At 38.8% G+C, this 23,273-nt stretch overlaps 1 protein-coding gene across 3 annotated transcripts in view; it reads right to left on the minus strand.

Annotated features, from left to right (window-relative positions):
* Positions 1–19,608, minus strand: part of MBTPS2 (membrane bound transcription factor peptidase, site 2) — a 35,562-nt gene extending 15,954 nt beyond the window's left edge. For 2 of the 3 annotated variants that reach the window (XM_030476009.1, XM_030476011.1), the window contains exons 1-7: positions 19,333–19,608; positions 15,200–15,348; positions 13,346–13,484; positions 9,314–9,417; positions 6,760–6,887; positions 2,796–2,914; positions 1,663–1,843 (exon numbers count right to left, since the gene is read on the minus strand). In XM_030476009.1, the coding sequence (XP_030331869.1) occupies positions 1,663–1,843; positions 2,796–2,914; positions 6,760–6,887; positions 9,314–9,417; positions 13,346–13,484; positions 15,200–15,348; positions 19,333–19,407 (895 nt within the window). In that variant the 5' untranslated portion in view covers positions 19,408–19,608. Of the gene's footprint in view, positions 1–1,662; positions 1,844–2,795; positions 2,915–6,759; positions 6,888–9,313; positions 9,418–13,345; positions 13,485–14,661; positions 14,854–15,199; positions 15,349–19,332 lie in introns of those variants that run through there. The other variant, XM_030476010.1, reaches the window with a different exon arrangement.
* Between the last annotated feature and the right edge of the window lie 3,665 nt (positions 19,609–23,273).

Here is a 23,273-nt window from a genome sequence, read left to right on the forward strand (position 1 = left end):
ATGGTCAAGTAGATAGGGTCCATTTGCTAGATACACTTTTATTGATATTCAGTATTTATGTCAAGTTGTGAACTGTCAAGATTTTGACAAATGACAGCTGCTAGAGATTGGACAGAGTTCATTTAATTTTGGAGGAATATTTCTCACTGCTGGAGGCTTATGACTCTGAAAATGCAGACAGACTGGTCTGATTAGAATGTAGCAGTGGGACAATGGGCTGCTAACACAATACAGCAACTAAGCTTGCAAGCAGTATCGAGTCTCCAGTATTACGTCGCTAGTATTTCAATCTAAACAAGACTAGTTTGGTTGCAGAATATGCAGTTTTATTACCCATGACTCTGAAATTGCATTTCAGAGAACAGCAGAATCAGAGCATATATACCTACAGCATCTAAGAATTGGTTCTTACTTGCCATCCCTGCCCAGATGAAAGCATGTGTCAAAGTTGCCCTCCTCTTCAGAAGGATAATCCAAACTGTTAGCTCTCTAAAAGCAGGATCTTACCCATACTTCACTAGTTTCCTGTTTAAATATTTATCTTTATTCTGTTTAAATATTCCAGTTGTAAGATTGCTCTCCTTACATACTAGAAAAAAAGATAAATTACCTTTTCAGTCTCACAATATAACTATAATGCATCAAAAAACATGGGTAGTTGAGCTGCCTGACATACTGTTTACTTTAGTATGATGGAAGAAATGCAGCGACAATTTTAAAGCTCTGAATAGCATCATATAGATTTTGCTCAGCACAAAACAGACCTTATTATTTTCCTGAGCAATGCAAAAGTTTGAAGGCTAGGCCAGCCATCAGCCACTTAGGACTCCTGAAAATTTTGCTCTATGTTCTCAGTAGCCCCTTACCTTTGTAATTCAGTCTCCACGGATGCTTGCATGAAACAAACTTTCAAGAGCTTTAGGGCATGTCACAAGACATTCAGTCAATTTACCTTGACTGTTCTTTTTTGTTCTACTTAATTTTTGTTTATTGTTCTAGTTTAGTTCAGTTCACTTTTTTTTTTTTGTTTCTAAGGGGTGAACTGTTACAGCAACAACCACTCTAATGTATAAATGAAAACAGAAGGAAATAGACTGACTTGCAGAAGCAGTGTATGCAATCCAGACAAAACTTAGTTTATGGGCAAAGACATTGTGAGATTGAAGAAGCAAATGAAACTTAAAACCCACATGGTGAGACACATCAGAGTAAGTGGCCATAATAAAGCACATCATTGGGTTAAGCCATACAATTTGTAATGCCATGCTGATCAAAGCAGTAAGGTAACGTGTGGAATTTACATCTGTAAAACATCACCGGGTTGATCCATATAACTGAACTAAAAATAGAGCAGATAATTCTACTACTGCTAATAACCAAGTTAAGCAATATCCCGAAGAGGCAAATTTCGTTATTCAGGTCACACAGGATATTTGTATAGGGTGACTGGAAGACTAGAGAAATTATTCTGTCTTCTATCTACTTCTTCCTCACTTTCAGATTTCACAAAATAGAATGGCATATTGCTAAGTGCTTAAGACAGGATAGCAGACTCAACTTAGGAGAAATCTGTCCTTACCAACACATCCTACATTCAAAACAGTCTTCAAGACACGATAAAATTACAATATAAAATAATGAAGAGAGCACCTAAAGTCATACCTCTAGCTGGAAAGCTTAATTGTTGTAGGGTGGCTGCACTTACACAGTAGCCGACCTGTGACTTCTCTGAAATATCTCCCAGACATGAATTCCAGTCTTCCACGTTATAAACTGGGCAGTCCTGTAGGTTAGTGACAAGGTCTCCCACAAAAAGACCTCTTGGTCCATTGGCAGGAGAATCCTGAGAAGAAACAGTCAAGTCAGCCATATTATTAGAGTTAAAACAACAAGGATTTTTTTACAGTTCTGCCAAATAGCCATGAAATCTTTAGGTTAAGACACTATTTCCAGAGAAACAGAACATCTTAGGCTCCACTAGAACTGATTATTTCAATTTATGATAGAGCATTTCAAAACCAATATCCTCTAAAAATAATAACTTTTTTAGTCCAAAGAAAAAGGGCAAGTCTCCATGTGTTCCAGGGACCTCTTAAAACTTGAGAAATTATTTTCATACAAGTTAATACATTGTGGCTTTTCCTACCACTTTAAGTTCAAGTAGCTTAAATTAATACACTGAATCTTTCAACAAAGCAGGTTGAACCTATACTTTCAAAGGTATAAAGCGTAATAAATGTCACTCTATCCTGAGTCATAGCAGTTCATTTTGAGATCCAAGAAAGATTGAATACTTTCAGCTGTGCTGTTCAACTGTGCTGTGTTTGATTAAGTCAGAAAAAAATCAGTCCTTTCCAGAATCTCAGCAGTCTCTCTCTACTTTGCTTCCAGCTGACCAAACAAGCAAGGAAATCAGCTCAAAATAATCTCTAACATTAAAACCAGATAGCAACTATTATAGTGATAATGCAGTATCCAGTAGATTTACTTGGTGCCAATACTGAAAAGAAGTTAAAATAAAACAAACAAAACAGAAATAAGCCTGCAAACTCATCTCAAATGTCTAAACAGTTTTTTAGTATGATGAATAGTCTATAATTATTCACATCATGTTCCTTCATTTACTAAAACTAAAACACATGCAACTGAGAAGGAAACTTCAAGCAGACAAAGAGTGCAATATATTAGATTCTGCAGAGTGCTGCACTGACCAAATCTGATTGCGACAATAAGAGACACAGGTACTCTCAGGTCACAAAGCATATAATACGAAAACAATAAAGATCTTTTCTTACCTCTGCAACCTCAGTGACAAGTGCCCCAACACCCGTGTAATAGAAAGGGAAAAGAATGGCTGGCAGCAGAAACAAAACCATGAAACTTGCAACACCAAGAACAAAATTATGCCACACTCCTAAAAAGAAGAAAAAAACCCCATGTTTCTAAGTAAACAATAATAACAGAAAGGTGGTTTTGAAATGCACGTTTCTACAGTCACCTTCTAATTAACTTTCCTGAAATGATTACTGTAAGAATGGAGGAAAAGTTAATTTTTGAACAGAGGCATGAAAGAAGAATATGTGTATTACTTTACAAACTTAAGTTTCTATGATGTCACTTTGTAGGGAAGTTTTAGAGAAGCCCCTGATCCCCTGAGAATTACACTATCAGAAAGATAGGGAAGCAGTTAAGTCTGTTTTTAAGGTGTCGTTCTACCATATTGATATTTCATCACGTCACTACTTTTCTAAGCATGTAATGTGTAGAGCATCCAGAAGAAAAACTGGGCTTCTGAATCAATCCTTAAACTACAGTTTCTTTCTACAGAGTTGTGATCAATCATAGATATTAAAACACTACTGGAATGAAATGTATTACTTGTCACCTTCTACCACAACAAACTGTTACATTTAAATCTTAATAATTGGTCTTATATGTGAATAAATACTATTTGTCCTAGTCTGCAAGATGTCTGAAATTTAGCTGCAATTCAGTATTTTTCATGGCTATCTCCATTGTATCAATGAAAATAATTACATCTCTATGTGCCAAACAAGTTTAGAAAATTATGTGAAAAAAGGCTTCTTTTACAAGAAAATCTGGGCTTAAAACCACATCAGGAAACTAAGTTATGCAAACAGCATTTCCCGACACATTATTTTGGACAACATATTTGCAACTGCAATTTTTAAAGTACGCTGTTCTCCATAGGAAGAAATGAACCAGTATCATAAGACGTGCTTGGCTTCCTTCAACATCCAGTATTATAAAGATTTTCTCATTTATTTTGCGTTCTTGGTCAAACATTTCGTATGACCAGTGTAGGAAAACTTTTCAGTGTCGAAGACTCCTTATTTCCTTCTTACAATGCTTCATCTTATTAAGACGGGTTTGAGTCAGTTCTATATTTACAGTGCAGTTACAAGACAGGAACTGTAGTAAATATAACCTATCTTTCTTTCACTATATGTAACACAGGAATCAACATATGGCAGACTCTTATTTCCCCTAGTTATCTCTACCTGTCACCTGGTCGACTTTTACATTTCTAATGTTGCAGGAACGAGAGACATTTTTAGAGTTCGTTAACTTAGGGTTTGTTGCCATTTCCCATAGTAGATGCTTCTTAATGTGATTTCTCTTTCTATAGTTTTTAATCATATCTCATTGAAAGGTAATCAGATAGATGAAATGTTTCAGCAGTCAGTTCTCTTTATCTTGCACGCCTACGCATATGCGTGCACACACACAAGTGCAACAAACCTAAAAGTGTTAGATAAATGTTTTACCTCTATTGCTTTAAACTTTTTATCTTAAAAATATTTTTTTTCAGCTCAACAGCTTAACAAAGGATAAAAATCAAAGACCAAAACAAAATTCATTTGTAACAGTGTGGCCTCTATAGAAAGCAAACCAGAAAAAACCCCCTTAAATAATAAAAAATTAGGTGATGGAACTGCTCAAAGGTGACATGAATACTTTCAAACTGCTGGGAAAACATGGGTTTTACCACCATAATCTACAGTTTGCTGTGTGGAATGCAGTAGAAAAGTCTAAAATAGAAAGGCTTCAAATCCATCCCAGGTGATCCACAGAAAATAAACAGGATTAAAATGAGAATACCTGTAGAGGCACACTGCTGTGCATACCAGCAATTTCATTTTGCTAAAACAGCCTCATCTGTGGATACCTAATTCCTTATATTTAAAAAGGGATACTTTACCCAGCCCTTAAAACAACTTAAAATGATGACTTTATTAATTATTAATAAATAAATTTAAAAAAAATTAAAAAAAACCCTTTTAACTCCTTTTCTTGTTAAAGACAACACAAAATGCATTAAAAAGGATCTCAAAATTAGTACAAATATTTGAATTATAAGAAAGTGCAGCACAAAAGCACTTTTTATCTACTGAGCATGGAATTAGCGCTAAAAATATCACACGTCTTACAAGAACGCTCATTCACTATTCTTGAACTCACGATGCCATCTGCTGTACAACAAATATACTCTTTAATCTCCAGAGTATAGGTGGACTACAAAAGGAATATTCGGTGTCATTTTCCACTCTTTTTCTTTTACTTCGCTGCCATACGAAAGTCTGAAAGCGAGCCTCTGGAAACTCAGATCTTCAGAACAGTGAGAACACGTTCATTCAACTGCTCTGACAATTAAAAAAAACCTGTGTCAAGTTTACTGAATATCACATTTTTATCATTATCGAACATCCTACTTATGAAACATACCTATCATTAGCTGTAAAAGAAATGCATATGTGTTATACCTAACTGGCAATAAGCCACTGATGCTAAACCAGTACTGCAACATACTTGGTCCTACCTTGTATTCCCCTACATCTGGTTTCCCAAGAAACCTGGAAAATTATTATAGGTGTTTGCTTGTCATTAAAAATATGCAAACAATTATTTTCTGTTACATCTTACAATCTTTATTTTTCTATATGATTTCACAGCAATGTAGGTAAGCAACCCATTTTGAAAATTGGTATATCTCCTCTTTCAGTTCTGCTCACAGTAGCTGGCAATGGAAATTGATACAGGGCATCATTCAAGTTAGCCTATTGCAGTGAATGATTTTGGTTCATCAGGGTATTTGGAATATAGATATATTTACTTACCGAACATTTATCATAATTTACTTGATTTATGAAAGCTTGAAAATATGCTTTCCTAAAGGCTTCTGTATGCCCAGCCTAAACCCTTCTATTTAACGTTTTGGTTAAAATATTCAAGAAAGAATGTTAGAGTCTAAACATTACAACAGGCTGGCTGCTATCCTACTGTCTCCTGCACCAGTATCAAGAACTAAATCAAGATGCTAATTTTTCTGTCTGCCTTTCAGTAATCCGGGAACCACATTTGTCTCTAGAAATCAGTAACATAGGTGCCTCAGATAGGATAATACAGTCTCAGTCTAACTTTCCACAGCAATAGGGCTCTACTTCCCGGTAGCCAGAGACTTCACAAAACATCAAACCAAAACCACTTGGAGCTTATTTGGAGCCATAAGCTGTGATTCTCTTTGGATGTTGATGTTTTAGCCTTTATTTCCTCCTCTGATGGCCATGTCAAAACACAGTGACCTGTATAATAACACAACTCAAACATCACTGAAAATCACTCATAATACGACTGAAAAATCACATAATAGATTGCTCCTATTGCAGAAAGCAGTAGTGTATTGCTCAAAGGTGTTCACTTGTGACAGCAATGTTCTCATACCACCAGTCTCCTGGGTGAGTATTTTCCAGCTTGCATGCTCCAAGATTTTGCTACTCAGGCCATACAAAAAAGAAGGAAAAAAAAAAAAAAAAAAAAAAAAAAAAAAGAAGGAACTTCTGAACTTCTGTACCTGTAAAAGCTTTTTCTGATGAGAGGATCAGGAACCACATATTTTCCCCAGTCACACAACTGGAATTTCTTAGGCACAGCTATTCTGAATTAGATCTAGGATACAGTAACATTTTTCATGACGGGAAACTGGTACTCATTTAAGCTCCTAGAAACTGACATATCTTTCCTTCAGAAAACAGCACAATATGGACAGTAATGATCAAATGATTTTCTAAAACTACAATGTAGGTTCAGAGCAGAAGGATCACCTTTAGGTAAAGACAAGCTTTTGTACTTTTTCATTTCAAACCTTCAATTCTCCATCAAGGATTCACAAATAATGCCTTACAGTAGAGTAAGTAATGGTGCTAAGCAAAGGTTTAGTAAAAAAGCACAAACAATTACCTGCACAAAATATCCTTAATTGCTGGACTGGAGATATCAGTTGCAAGTGGGTTGTGAAGAGCTCAACAAATGCTCCAGGATAGACAACGAAGATAAAAATCCCAAATCCATTAAATCGTACTTGTTCTCTTAAAAAAAAAAAAAAAAAAAAAAAAGGAAAATAACAATGAAGTGGTGCTACTGCAAACAAACAAAAGAAAAACTGAGAGATTCTACATAGCACACATTTTTGACAATGAGAACAACTAAAATTATAATTATAAACTAACTCTTTTTCGTAATACCAACAATTGAAAGATAATTAAACTACAGGATGTTTCCTATAGTAGTTGCCACTTTTAAGCAGCACACATTTGTGAACCTAGTAAAAGATAAAGGGTAAGTTCAACTTCTCTTCTGTCTCCTGGTAACAGTAACTCATAAAATACTCAAAAAAAACCCAACAAAACCCCCCAAAAAAAACCAAAACCCCAAGCAAACTATTTTCACTTTAACATTTGGAGGATTTTTTTCGTTTAAGTAAAGACGTGGCAGTTTCAAACTAATCAATGAAAAATTATCTGGAAGAAGCAATTGCTTTCCTTTTAAAGAAATGCTTAGTGATTTCTGAAATTTATAATTTCTCTGTTTCTCCTGGATGAAATTCAGAGGAAATTGTAAACTATAGAAAAATGAGGGAAATTTTCATCTGATAAAATGAAAACAAGTCAGGGGGTTAAAAGGACAAATGCTATTTAAATATATTAGTAGCTGACACTATCATACAGATAATATAAACATTTTTCAGAGGTTTTACAATTGCATTTAAATGGCACTTTTTGAAATAACTATATAAAGTTTTTATGAAGCCAGAAATTTCATAAGGCACTGATAGAGCCATGACAATCATGTTCCAAGACAATTACATTCCATTTATTATTCCAAGACAATCACATTCCAAGACAAAACAGGCACAGATCAGCTAATCCTGTATCTTTACTGAGACCAGTACACTGGGCATAGCATTTTATTTATTCACATTTATTTATTATGCATATACAATAAAGGAAGACACAGAATTATACAAATTCATCAGAATGAAGTAATACATTAATTCCCTGGAGTTAACTCATCAGACCTACCCATGCTACTAATTAATAATAGGCAGCCTAGTGCCTATACGTGATTTCATGACTTTGATAGGAGGTACAGAGGGAAGAAGAAAAAAGCTTTTTTGGCACAAGCCTTGACAAAACTAAGGCTCAAATATTCTAAGCTCTTTAGTTCACAGCCAATATTATTGTGAACTGAAGTTGGCAAAACTGTATTCAACTTCAGAGAGCCAAAGTGATTTGCCAGAATAATAATATTTGCTCACAGCACAGCTATTTAGTAAAGCCTAAACCCTGGGGATCGATCGTAACAGCAACACACAGCCAACCTATGCTAGGATTGAAGAAAAAAAAAGTCAAGCACAAAACAGCAACAGCAATGTGCATTGGACAGACTAACTTTTGCCCTGGAAATAACTGGGAATCATTCTTTTGACAAAAATGTAACCCAAACTTGAACATTAACAGCCTTTACTCCAGGTCTTGAATGAAGATACCACACCACTAAGGTATAAAAATTACTCATTCTACTTAAAAAGAGCTTTATAGTTACTCCTGGTTTATCTGCAGTTAGCCAGCAGCATGCGAAGGTACTTTAAGAGAAAGGAAATTTTGTTACTTCTTCCTGTGACAGGATGAACAAGAGCAAGAGCTTCATCCTCCACAGAAAAATCCCTGTATTAAGGGAAAAAAAGCTGAAAGACAAACACAGCATGAAAAAACACACAGGGTCCAAAACCACCCCCTTAATTGAGAACTTTTGGGGTTATAAAAAGGCAGTAATGGGTTAAAATGCAGTCATAACTCCCTACACTCAAGAAGATTAGAGAAACAACTTAGGGCTTTGTGCTCACAATTATGTCCACAAGAAATGCGGAGGACACCTGAATATCAGTCTCAGTAACCACCACTTAATCCTCTTAATCTAAAGTATCATTTGACAGCAATGACTAACCATGTCAAATAACTTTTTTGTGAAGTAATCATCATAATTAAGTGACATAAAAAATATCATCTTTGATCAAAATTAACACATCACTGAGATTAACGGGGCAAATGACATTCAACTGAATTACTGCTTCAGTCTCTTCATATGCTACTCCAAAAGCTATGTTTAAACAAGTCAATTTAAAATCTATTTTAAAGTACCATTGTGTAATAGCGCATGGGTCCAGTTCATGGGCTACAGCTGCAGAAATGTAATTGTAAAAGAATATTTCTAAACCTGATGCAGTGTAGCGCAATTGCAATGCAGAAGTCCTTTCATATCTGTAGAATAGACACTGTATCAAGACTCCAGCTTTATTGTACACCCAAACTTAAAATCTAAGAAAGATACGAAACACAGAATAAACAGACTCTTTAGATAAACTGAAGCAGTGCTAACAACATTCACCTGCAAGTAAATGCTCTGGAATTTAAGCTTTTTTGGCACATAGCAAGAGAAAAGTAATTTGTATTACCGAATAGCTGCCACCCCATGGCCGACTTCATGTATCACACCACTGATGAGGGTTGCAGAGAAGAAATAGGTCAGCTGGCTGACAGGCAAATTTACACCAGGCACCTGTTGGTGTGGGCATGACAACAAAACAAAACACAGGAGGAAACTAAGAGGTACAAAGACAAATCATTCTGCCCCTAAGCCTGCTGCTCTCACTCAGCTTCTTCAGACCCACAACAGAACAGGAGCTCTTCTCGCACAGCACTATCAGTTTGTACCTCTTCTCCCAATTTATTCCACGTATTTTAAAATATATTAAATATACATTCTTTTGTTGAAGCTTGAAAAGCTCTCCAGGCACAAATGCCTTCCCCCTGCACTACTTATTCCCAACGGCCCTGACCGAATGTGCTCTACTCTATATTCAGCTCGCAAAGTTTATAGAAATGTACACAGACTTCTACTCAAACGAAACAGGCTTGGCAACTGTGAGCATTAGTTTACAGTTTTCTGTGGGCAGTCATGTAGCTATAGAGCAGATCTACCCTTCAAAAAAAAAGAAAAAAAAAAAGATTGTATGGCACTTAAAACACTATGAGCCCTAAAAGTCCAAAAAATGAGCCTACAACTAGAGCTGTCAGCCTCCCTTCTCTCTCCCTATCCAAATCATATGCCTATCTCAAATTTACAATGTTAAAAAGAGGGAAACTTTTTGTCTCTTGTTCAAGTTTTGGCAGTCTACATATGACAATTTTACCTTTAAAAAAAAAACACTTGAAATGAGTATACTATTTTATGTAAGACATAATATGCAGAACCCTCATATTCCTCCTCATTGCTGTGGATTCCCACCACTCCCCAAGTCCCTCACTGCACTCACTCGTCATGAGACACCAACTGCTTCCAGAGAGGCTTCAAAGCAGACCAAATCAAAGAACGAGGAACCACCCCCTCCTTCCTCCTGATGGGATGTTCCTCTTGCTCAGTTCCCATCTCCACTCAGCTGCCATGCTGCAGTGGCTTGATAAGGCCACTTCTCCTGCTTGCTCTGGGACAGTTCTGTTGTGGCAGGGCATACTCTACTACAGTCACTAATAGCTGGTGTGAACACAACTTGAATTGCAATCCAGCAGCAGAAAAGAGATGCTATGGGCAAAAATTCCTAGCCTGTCAAAAGGAATCTCTAAAAACTACTCTTGTGGGACAGAAAAGGCTCCAGATCCTGTTTGATTCTACCTTCAGTCCTGCACATTCCACAATTAAATGCATTCACCTATCCATGCAGCAGAACTCTACACTAGGTTGGTGAGAAAATCTAGCTAAAAGAAATCCTTCAAAAGACTGCTTTCAAGAACCTTAAACCGAATCATTTCACAAATTCTGTCCAGAGTGCAATCACGACTAAGATATTCATCTGAACTGGCACGACTATTATACCTCACTGTATGAAGACAGATGCTCTTCATTCATTAAGCATCCACTGCTTACATTACAGCATCAGCTGGTGGCACTAATGCATCAGTTAACTGGTGGTGCTGCTCTGAGTACACAGGACAGACAGCAATAGCAAGAGTTGCCATCTTAATACTACCACGACCATAGCCTGTTAGAACACACCAGATGCTTTTAGACTTGCTAACTTGCTTTTCAGACATGCTAACTCTCATGAAGGTTTCTGAATAGTGGTATTTTGTTAATTAGCATTGTCATCTCAGATTTTACGGTGTTCTGGAAAATACTTTTAGTAAAAGAAGATCCTTTGCTAGTAACTGATCTGACTTTTTCCCACTTTTGTCAATAGGCAACCAACACAAGAGGGAGGCAGCTGAAGAAAAAGAGCCCTGTAACCACAAATAGGTATTTTTCCTAAAACACGACTGAATAAAAGAGGAAGGGTACAAAAACATAAGCAGAACTGTATCCTCCTCTCTCCATAGCTAAAGACTAAACATACTTATGCCACAGGCTAAAGCTGACTTAAAAAAATAACGCTTGTTTGGGGTTTTGTGTTGGGTTTTTCGGGGTTTTTTTTTTTTTTTTGCTTGGGTGTGTGTGTTTGGTTTTGGTTTGATTTTTTTTTTTTTTGGTTGGTTGGTTGGTTTTGGTTCGTTTTTTTTTTTTTAAAACTAACTCACTCTCCTCCAGGCAGTCAAATACAAATAACTAATTTAAGTGAGGAGACGACCCTCCTGACTTGTTCTTCACCTCTTTGCAATCACACGAGTCCCTTTATTGTGTCAATTTATGCTGGCATATTCTCTTCAAAAAGAATACTAAAACACTTTAAAGGCAGAATTATACAACTGTCACCATTCAGAAATGAAAGAATGAGGTAGGAAAGCAAGAGAACCACAATTCAAATTAGGAGAAGTTACATTATCCCCGTACATGACATTAAATTATCCCTATACGTTACATCTTTTTCATTGTCTGTCTGTCCTTGGTTTGAATGCAATAATATTGCTAGTAGGCAGTCACTGAGGAATCAATTCCATATTGAAACTGAACATTACCCCAGATTTTTGCTTTCATAGTTCCAATTCATACCAGGTTAATTCCAAAGGCTCATCTTTACTTTGGTGGCCTCTAGGTTATTTTCTCCAAAGAGAAATATATTGCAAATGATCACTTTACTCTAGCGTCACAAAAGTGGATAGATCTATGATCTCAGAAAATGAAGATGTAAGGGAGGTTTGTCTTACTTCAGAATGTACTAGACTTATGTGCTTACGACAGACCCTGTTGGCATGTAAATTAAAAATTTTTTGTCTCATGTTCAATTTGTGTTCTACTGGACGCACAGACTGCCCATTCTGGTCTGCTTCTGAAGATAATGCAGGAGCAGGCTGTGGACTGGGTAACTGCAGTGGCAGTACCAGCACCAGCAATTCTCTCCCAGATCTTGTTACCTGCTTTTGCCAACACATACTGCATTTGCTATATTCACCCTGCATGTGTGAAACAGACCCAAACCACCCCAAAGGCACTGAGTTTATGGCACATGATAACGATCAGGCTTCCTGCACTCATGTAACTTTTTAAATCTAGCTGCATGCAGTAAATTTAGCACTTATGGGAAGGTCTATCACGGCAGCATGCAATACCCAACTTCTGTTCACTAGACTAGCTGAGTACTTAGAGTAAAATGGTTGGGCATGTCTGTCCTAAGACATGCAACAGAAGACAAAAGGCGGAGCAATCTCATAGGACTATCTGCGTTTCTGATAATGACCATACATTCTGAACAGATAGCACTCCTGGGGAAATGAGGGTGGCTAGGTCTCCTTCCAGGTTCAAACTGTTGTAAGACAATGTCGGTTCTTCCATTACTGCCTTGTGTACAAATAAAAAAGACAGTATTTGCAATCTCTTCCATTCTGTGAAATACATTCCTTTCTAAAACGATACAATATATTGTCAAGCATCAGAAATCCATTAAACAATTAAATACATTATTATTAGGCCTTTGCCTAGATACTGCCAGAAACAGCACTTCAATTTTTGCACTGTAAATTAGGGCATAACTCCTTGAAAAATCAAAAAATATGCCATCTCCTCACTAATAAATATTTGCTTCCACTCTCACACAAAGCTCTTTACACTTCTTTCCTTTTCCACTGATGTTCTGTATTGTACTAAATGAAATAAAAATCCTCTCCTCTTGTGGATTAGGGATGCGCTCTGCCAACTTTAAGGCCACCAGTGCCTCTACATTGCACAGCTCAGAGGAGGTAAATTCTTAGCTCTGTTTTGTATTAGTATTATGACAATTTTTTTTTTTTTTTTCAAAATTTCTAGCCAGTTCTTACTCCTGAGAATTTTTAATATAAACTCTTCCACATGTTTGCCTTCATTCATCTTCACATCTTTTACTACCTCCACTCCCCATTTTCAAGGCTGGTAACAAACCAACAACCTTTTATGTAAATAACTATCAGGAGTTAAGTTATTCTTGTATGGGAGGATTTAAGCATCACACACCCCTTAAGAAGCTGGTTAAGATCGATCAGTTCACAACACTCAAATAAAGACCTGAGGCGAGAACATTTACCACAACTTGCAGCATACGATCATTCTGGGCTTTCGGTGCCTCGGTGAGCATCTGTGTCAGTGTTTGCATCAGTGTCTTTCCAAGAAGAACAACAGAGCCAAACATGGCAACTATACCAAACACCATTCCTATGCTGAACCTACAGAGACAAGCAAATAGTTTAGCAACGCATAGCCGTAAGAAGATAAGTGTATATCCTCTTGATATGTAACTGCTTTAGCACAACTCAGAACACCAAACTCATAGGGCAAAATTTTTCTGATGCTACTACCATTCATGTTATCAACAATCCAATACAAAAATATTTGCTAATAACTAATAACAGCAATAACTTATACTGATAACACTAACAACATATAGTATTTTCCTTGTTTAACAAATGTTTTACAGCCAAACCACATCCTGATTAATTTTCAAATATTTTTATGTTGGTTTTACACATTCTAAATTTTATTCAGTTACCCAATACATGTAACTTACCATTACCTTTGAATACAAAAACAGAAGTAAAAATGTGTTATTTACTATTTTGTACCACACCATCGCATATTTAGAGACCTGGATGAAATGATGGGGTAGCATACATATTTACTTATGTAAGCTTTTCCAATAAATTTTGCATCTTCCTCACAAACAATAAAAATGCTGAAGAACAATAAATGAGACTCAATGTTTTTTAAAGAAGAACAACTAAAAGGTATAATTGCAAGACCAGATGAAAATCAATTACTTAAAACACATTTTTCTTCTCACCAATTTATTTTTCATTACAATCAGTTTGAAAACCATTTCAATTTACATCAGCCCACCTAGTGGTTAATTTTTATTCAACACTATTATTATTATTATTTTATGCTGCCCAATAGTTGAAAGATCCCGTAACAATTATTTTCTACCTAAAACACTTCAATTAACTACCAGTCATTTTTCCTCTCACAATAACTGTTTTCTTATAATCCTTAATGAAGCTCACTGGGAATTAGTAGATTTATTTCAAGCAACATGTAGTTGTAATGCTAATTAAAGACAGTGGTGGAAACATTATACTGTAATAAATTACACACATTAAAAAATTGTGATTGATATAGAACTATTTCAGACTGAAATAGTAAAATCATTATGAGAGAAACCAATATGAAGCAGACCTCTCTTTTAGTACTATCTCACTGAGGGTAGCAATACAGGAAATGGAAAGAAATTCAAACTTTACTCATTTTGTATTTTCAGAGCAGATATAAACTAATGCTGGAAGGCAACTGAGGAATAGTTTTTAAAACAGTCCAGGAGAACCCATACTAACCACCCCGCTTATTTACCCATACCCAGCAGTCTCTGCAATCTTAGCAGGGTAAGGTGCTGGCAGATAAAATACAGGTGAGCAATGTGCTTCTGAACAGATACAGTTGCTGAATGTCTGGACAATGACTGACAACAGGGACATAACTGTCTTTGAACAGTTTGCAACTCTAGTGATCAGGGGAGAGTTCAGTGTTCAGTGATGGACAGATCTAGGATACGAGAAGCTGTTTTCAGACCCACTTCCGTATGCAGTATGAAATGTAATATCTGTACTCTTAGAACTATGTATAGTTCAAATCACAGATAAAAATAGTTTACAGGTTTCTAGTTTTATAAAATCTCAAACTGCAACCTACATTAAAGCAATGTATATTTTAGCAGAGGAGAAAGACTTATACTGGCACAGTGCAACTATGGCAACAATGCTGGTTTGGTTTTATCATTAGCCTAGTGAAATATCAATGTCTATCCATTGCACTTTTAAGGCTCAAAAGCACAGATTTGGCAAAGTTCCTAGTTCTGTATTTGATGAAAAAAAAAATCCTGAATTTATACCATAAATACAGAAATCTGGGTTTCCATCTTCCCCAATTGTAAAACTGGCGGTTGAAGAGAGCTGTTTGCCATCGCAAGCGAAAAGGAGAGATGCTCAAGCCGTATGTCAGCAGCCAGTCTTCATAAGATGCCTTCAGAGTATTGGATGACTACAAAACAATGGAAAATTAGTTTGACCAAAAGCTGCTAGGAAGATCTTTTTTTACGTGACTAAGCAGTCACATTTATTTATATAAAAGCAGATTTGTAACTTCAGGTAAATGTCCTGCACATTATTTATATTTTGACATATAGGTAGGTGTAACATGAAGTATGAAAAAAATACGTAAATTGCAACAGTTGAAGGATTGTGAGAGAGATCAGGTATCCAGTGTTATTTGACAAACAAGGTCTTCGATCATCTTTCCTAGTGGTAAATCACTTTCACTAGTCTTTAACTGTCTGGTTAGAAAGCTAAACACTAAACTGTTTATGGCATTTTTTTTAATGTGCAATTATATTCCAGTAAGCATTTTTAAAACTACAGTAAAGAGAAACGCTTCTTTTGGCTTCAGCTTAAAAAACTGTTTCTAATATTGCTGAGATATGGATCAGTACTGTGGATACCCTCTAGTAAGGGTAAATATGAGGTCTATTTTTCAAACACAAAGACTATGTCTAAAGAGACTGAAACATTTCATCATGCTAACAAAAAGCCAGAAGGAATTTAAAATTATCAACCTGTATTGCAATAGAGATTTCACTGTGGTAACTTCCCAGCACTTCAGGATACTGCTAGAATGCCTTCCTGCTAGTTCCAAAGATTTCTCTTTATGAGAAATGTGACCTATAAACTATATGATTAATACTTCTCTGCAGTATTATCTGGTATTATAGACCAATAGACTTTTGCAATTGCTACTTTGTATTATGTGGCACTTGCATTCTCAATAGGCTTTCCTCAGCCTGCTTCATGGAAGTTAGTACCAGAAACCCAGCTGAAGAAATGCTTTCCTTGGAGGTGGAAGAGAAACTCATAGCTAAGGAAAAGCACACCAGAGCTTTAAGCCTGATGACTTTGGGCAGTTCCCAAGGCAGGAGTGTCTCTGACATAATCCAGACAAGTCTTTGGCGCTCCCTGAACTGGAACACTGTTCCCAAATTTCCCTGTGAGCAGCAGCACCTACTGAAGACATCAGGAATGCGCAGTTCACATCAGGCTCTCATCTCCTCCCCCAAGAGTAACTTCACAAGTTACTTAACAGGCTGTCGTCTGTAGAACTTGCCAAGTTCCTTGCATTCCTCCTGTCCTGCCATGGTGGTGGTGAAGAGTATCTCATCCTCTGCAACTATATTCGTGGCTTTTCTCATTTTGTTGAATTAATTAAAATTTAATCACTAAAAATTTATTTCAAGTAACAATTTTCCTAGGGCATGACACCCATTTACTTAGGTCACTGTTCATGTATCACCTATTACACCATTTAATCCCTCTGCTTATGTACTTTTGTATCACTTCCTTCTTCACCCTACTGATTTCAGCCACATTTTTATTCAGTCAGCTGAGGGCACCAACAGAAATTTTCATTGTAATGTATTCCCTAATCAACACTAGTCACTCCCCATGACATTACTAAGTTTAGTGTCCACAATCAGATCAGCATTTGCTAATCCAGCATTTGCTAACTATAACAGATCACAAAGATGATTACATTTGTACAATTAATAATATATAAGTCAAAGAAACAAAGAAAAAGACCTCCTCACATAATCTACCAGGTAACTATGAGCAAAAATACGTATGACATTAGGTATCTATCTATGATATGAAAAACTGTCTTTTGGGAATTAAGTAAACATACCCTATTCATTCACACAGAGTCCAAAAAGAACCCCAATCACCCACATATCATAATAAAGCTGATTTGAAATATCGATGTGGCACTTTAAAAAGGTGCTATCACATGCAAAAACCACTTTTTCCCCTAGAAGTACCACAAATTCATCCTTTCAAATTAATTCCAACCACATCACAGCCCCACTGTGTTAGCATAAATAAATTGGAAGTTTTCCACGAGAAATACTGGATTGCCAAATGGGGGAAAAAAATAACAGGTGCCAAAATTTATTTTCCTTTTGCATTTTCTTCACAAATTGTGTAAATAGTATTCGTGATCAATAAATGACTGCATACCTTTGCAAAGTATATTTAAAAGCTCTATGCAAGCTTTTGCTCCTTCTGTCCCGAGGCCAGTAAGATCACCACATTACCACATGCACTCTCACACCATGGTATGAGGTATGTTGGTACCCTATGTTTCATTTCAAACTTCCTCCATGCAGGCCTTGGTTCTGCTTCTTTAAATTGAGTTTTAAGTGATCTGTGTTATATTAATTTTGCTATAAAATTAGTACCTTTTTTACTTCTGCCAGCCTTCAAAAAAACAAACGTCTGCTAAATACTCCAGAAGCTCCATAAATATCTGCCAGCAAACAGGAGCCCTTAACATTCTTCTTTGCTGACAAACTCTGTTCAAGAGCTCTGAACCATTTCAGTTTCCTGACCTTAAATGCTGAAGGCTAACCTTGACTGAATGTGTCTAATGCATCTTTTATTTCTCATAGCAGAAGGAGGGACAACCTCCTACCCTTTGCTCATTCCTGATCCTTCAGGCAGAATGAAATACGATGATTTAGGATGCTGGAGAGCAAGAATTGAGGGGTCTGCCTGACTGATTCCCTTTTATAGAATCCAAGCTTCAATGGAAACTTTCATGCCAGTGTTTCAATGAAGAGCAACAAGAGGGACTTAAAATTCCAAGTCCCAGCTTGATTTGGCAGAATTCTAGTTTGCTAACAGAAAAGTATCTTGTAATATAACCCTAGCAATATTATGTGATTTGTGCAAAAATGCATTTATAGACACAGTTATGCCTTCTACACTGTACGCTTTCTGAGAGCCAGACTGCCTACCAAAATGTTTGAAATCTGAACAAAATCAGTAAGGGTACAAACTAAGCAAGAGACACTGCACATCGAACAAGTTTACAGAATAAACATCAACTGCAAAGTTACAGGACACATCCTTCCCTCGCCAAAAATATCAATGGGATCACGCATGGAAAAGTACTTCTGTATAATTTTTCACTCACACTCTGTACATCCTTTTGGTGTAATTAAGTTGTAAGTGATTTAAGGTTTAAGCTGGGACTGCTTGTTGCTATGGTTGCTAGCAGCCTCGGGACATGAATGTGGTGGGAGATTTACAGTACCAGCAATAAAACAAGCAACTCTGAGTTTCCTAATTATGTAAATCTGGTTATTTAATCCTAATTCTACTCTGACTGTGGTGCTCACAGTGAAACCTATCATCGAGATGCACACACAGGAGATCTACCAGTAAGTCCCCTAACACCCAGCAGCTCCCACATACTTCCTGATGATTAATAACCTTTGCCAACTTTTAGCTAAAGTGCCACAGATCTGTTTAAGCAGTAGACCAAACGCTGTCCTCTCTAGCGTTTCTCAGCTGTGGTCCTTTCACACAGGCCCGAAGGCCCCGCAGCCGGCTGGGAGGCGTTTTCGACCCCAGCGATGGGCGGAAGCAAAACGCTACCTCTCCGGGGCGCCGCCAACGCTACTCGCAGGGCCGAAGGGCCCCGTTCTTAGGACGAGGCGGCGGCTTGCCCCCGGGGAAGGGACAGCCTCAGCAGCCGGAGGGAGGGCAGCAAAGTTGGGGGGTGAACACAACCCCCTGCCGACCGCAGCCTCCCCGGAGCTGCCCGGGAGCAGCTCGGCGCGGCGCCGGAGTTCAGCGGGGCGGGCAGGGGAGGCCCGCAGCCGCCTTCCCCGCCGTTAGATTTGAACTGCAGGGACGCTGTGCACCGCCAGCGCGGGCCTGCAGGGTCGAGCTGGGGAGCGGTAACTCCGCCTGGGTGTGAGGGGGAGAAGTGAGGGCCATGGCCAACCCTTTGTTTCGGAGGGTGGGCGAGGCGGGGAGGCCTCTTCCCGGTGGTGACTCCAGGCCCCGCCGAAGGAGAGAGATGGGGCTACCGGTGCCTGCTCCGGGCCCCCGCGAGGGGTGAAGCGGCGCTCTTGCCCCGGCGTGCGCGGGGCCAAGGGCTCCCGTTCGGCCGTGGTTCCGCAGCCCTCACCTTGAGCAGCGTATCCACCAGGTAGATGGCGCACCAGCCCCCCAGCACGCACACCACCACCGGGATCGGGATCATCGTTGCAGCCGAGGCGGTGGCGGCGGCCGCCGTTTATGCGGAGGAGCCCCCGGAACTAAACCTTTCGCGGAACCTTTCTCCATCAGCTACGTTGTCCGGTCGGACGCTTCCGGGCACCGCGTAGAGCGATGGCAGGTGGCGGGGTGACGTCACGGCGCAGGGGGAACGGGGCGCCTGCTCACGGAGGCGTGCTCCCGCTGCCCCACGGCCAGACCCAGGCGGAGTGCGCATGCGCGAGGGCTGGTGCGCTGTGGGGTAGCCGTGGGGCGCGGAGAGGTTCCTCCGCCTGTAGCTGAACGTGGCTCAGACAGTTACCTGTAACGATGTGAACGTGTGGTGGTTTTGTGTGGCTTGTGGGATGACAGACGCCTTCGCAGGCGAGCGAGCTCTCCCCCATCTTCTAGCGGAGCTCGCTGCGGATGGGGAGGCTGTGCTGAGCGTGATGAGGAAAACGTGCGGGGCAATAAAGGTCGTTGCGGTGCGGAGATTAAAGCGCATTGTGGGAGTGCTTGAGTGATGAGGGAGCGATAGGATTCTGTGGGAACACTGTCATTCTTCCAGAAGTTTAACAGTCGATTCATGACACAATAGAATGAGGCGTGGTGTTAGAGTGAGTTTCAGGCAAGCGCTCTCTGGCCGTTGTGTGTCCTTCCTAGCCCGCTGTTGTACTGTTTCTCTAGCTGTGTGGCTCTCTTCACAGCCTTCCAGTGTCTGAAGGGGCCCACAAGGGCTCTGGAGAGGGGCTCTTAATCAGGGACTGTAGTGGTAGGACAAGGAGGAATGGGTTTAAACTTAAACAGGGGAAGCTCAGGTTAGGTATAAGGAAGAAGTTCTTTACTGTGAGGGTGGTGAGGTGCTGGAACAGGCTGCCCAGAGAAGTGATGAATGCGCCATCCCTGGCAGTGTCCGAGGCCAGGCTGGATGGACCTTGGGCAACATGGTCTAGTGTGAGGCAGCCCTGGCCATGGCAGGGGAGTTGGAACTAAATGATCTTAAGGTCCTTTCCAACCCAAACCATTCTGTGACTCTATGATTCATCTCCCACTCCTTTTGGACATGTTTTCTGTTACTAGAAGTGGGACACGTTGTGAGGTCACTAGTCTTCAGAGTTGATTTTTCAGGGCATTTCTTAGTTTAAAAACTTTCACTCGGAGCTTGAACACTAAAAGCAAACAAGTACAAGATTTGGCAAAGGTTAAGGGAAGGTATTTGTTTGCCTACATGAGCTATGCAAATTGATCTGTCCTCTTCCCCTCCGTTCCTTTTTCTTTCCTTCCCTTCCGTCCTGTGAAAAATAGGCACCATTATGTCCTCAGTTTTCTCATTATTTCTGTAGACTTTCGGGAATCAAGACAGCAGCAGTAGGAGAGCCCTCTGCAGTTTGTGGCTTCTAATCCACCTTTTCCTGTGTGCTTCAGAAAAGCTTTCCTTGGCCTTGGCTTGTGATAAATTACTCAGAAGGGCATCTCTCTCTTGCAAATGCTTATTGCATCCATCCTTCAGCTCTGGATGCATTAGTCTGTAGGTTCATGGACCATTCTGTGGATGAGCTAGGACTGCCTTTAGGAGGAGGCTTCACAAAAACAACAGCCTTTGTTTCCTGCCTCTCTTTCCTACACAGAAAGCTTTGTAGAAATTGTGTTTGTTTGTTTGTTTTAAATATACAAGTGTCTGTCATTTGAATAAAAAAATGCCCTCCCTTTGCTAATGGTTTTAATGCTGTTTTTCAGTCACGTTTTCATTTTTTCCAGCTCTTTCTTTGTTCCATACATGTTTTTTTGTTCTGTCCTTCACCAAATGAATGCTGAGAGCTTTCCTTATGCTACCAGCAGGAAGAACATCTCAGCTCTGAACTCCTTGGTTCTTTTCAGCTCCCTTTCACTGATAACATGGTATTGCTAAGGGGGAATAAGGAGCGCTATCCCAAGAGATGGTCAGCAGGCAAGTAAGGGGAGACAGCCCTGGCCAATCTCGTCATTGGCCATTGTGGAGGCAGACCAGGAAGTGAGAACTGGTAGTGCGTGCCTGCTTTGGTTTGTTCACTGGTGAATGTCTTTCACGGAATCATAGAATGGTTTGGATGGGAAGGGACCTTAAAGACCACCTAGTTCCAACTTCCCTGTTAATATCTTAATAATACATTAATTAAGATAATATCAAATTCAGTTAGCAGCTTAATGCCATAGGCATCTTTTTCTAGACGTAGTAAATATATTTATCTTAAAATTAATTATCAATTTGTCTAATAATTAATCTCTTCAATTTTGATCTATTATGGAAGTAGATATGTGATTATTCAGCTATTACCATAGAACACACACTGCAAAATAAAAATAAAACCGGTTTTAACAACACTTTCAAAAGCTCTGGTGGTAGAGGGGTTTGCAGGGCTTCAGCGAAATTGTACCTCATCACAGTTCGTTGCAGGCTCAGACCTAAAATCAGCTAAGATGTGGATTTTGATGGATGCGAGAGGTAAATTTTGCCACTTTGAAGACAATAGAATCAGAACATGGCTTAGTTGGGTGTTTGAGCATCAAGGACAGCAAATGGGTTTTTAGATATGTTCTGAGTAGTATTCATCAACAGATTGTTGGGCACTGAGGTGAGCTAAACAGAGAAAAGGAAAGCTAGAATAAAACACTATTCTGCAAATGCTTATGTCCCAGCATAACTTGAACGGCTGCTTTCATGGAGTACGTGGGTGTTTGCAGAATGAGCACCCAAGTCTAGCTAAGAATTTAAAAGTATGGATGGACAAGGATGCATGAAAGAAGAAACAGATGGGTGAAGATTAAATACATGGTCCATTAAGCATTTATGCAGGTTAGGAGATTGCTTCTGGAGGGAATATAAAGATCAGAGTAAAGAAGAAATCTGAGACGCAAGAGGAGATAGATAGAGACTGGCACACTACGGAGATGTATATAGCATTGGTTGTAAATGTCTGAAGGACAAATATGTTTTCATTTACCTTACTAATCATTGTGGTTTAACCCCAGCTGGCAACTAAATACCACACAGCTGCTCACTCACTCCCCCCACCCCCCTGTTGGGGTGGCAGGAGAATCAGAAAAGGTAAACCAGGGCACTACTATTATCATGTAAAAATCTCAGTATATGGGAGAAATATGGTAATACGTGTGATCTTTTAAAACTGAAACCCAAACAAGAAAAGAAAAAAAAAAAATTCATCCTTGCTGTGCCTAGAAAAGAGCAGAATGTTACACAATTTTCTTCATAGTTTTTTATGTTCCAATTACAGTAGAAACAGTCTTGCTTTACTTAAATAGAAATGAGGTCAAAATATTCTGTTAAGGTTAGGATTTGTTTGTAGTGTTTAACCTGGTTACCAAAAATACATGCTGGAAAGGTGGCATTTTGGCTCTTAAGACAGATTAAATTTATTGTTAAGTCACTGTTCGTATGAACAATGTAAGTAATGGAAAAGCGCAAGTGTTCATAGAAATACTCCCTTACTAGGTTAATCTGTTACAGAGAGTTGTTGTACGTGCTTTTTCACCATTTGTTAATTACTAGTACTGATCTATAACAAAGTGAATGACAAGTTTTTCTTACTTGCAGCAAGATTAAAAAAAAAAAAAGCACAGCATTTACCCATCCGGCATACTTCTGTTAGGCACATCACGACTCGAATTGCATCTAAAAGAAGGTCCTCCAAAGCCATTGCACTCCAAGGAGAAGTGAGTGTCAGACCCAAAGGAAAACGAAGGTTAAGGAAAAACTTCAGAAATGTGGCTCAAATATTATTCTGGAATACAATTCTGTAAGAGTATTAGTCTAGGACTGCAGCTGCTTATTTTGGCTGGTAGTCTTGCTTGTTTACCTGTTGGGCTTTGCATCCT

This window comes from Strigops habroptila, chromosome 2, assembly GCF_004027225.2.
Source record: "Strigops habroptila isolate Jane chromosome 2, bStrHab1.2.pri, whole genome shotgun sequence".
In the NCBI taxonomy this organism is placed as follows: Eukaryota; Metazoa; Chordata; class Aves; order Psittaciformes; family Psittacidae; genus Strigops; species Strigops habroptila.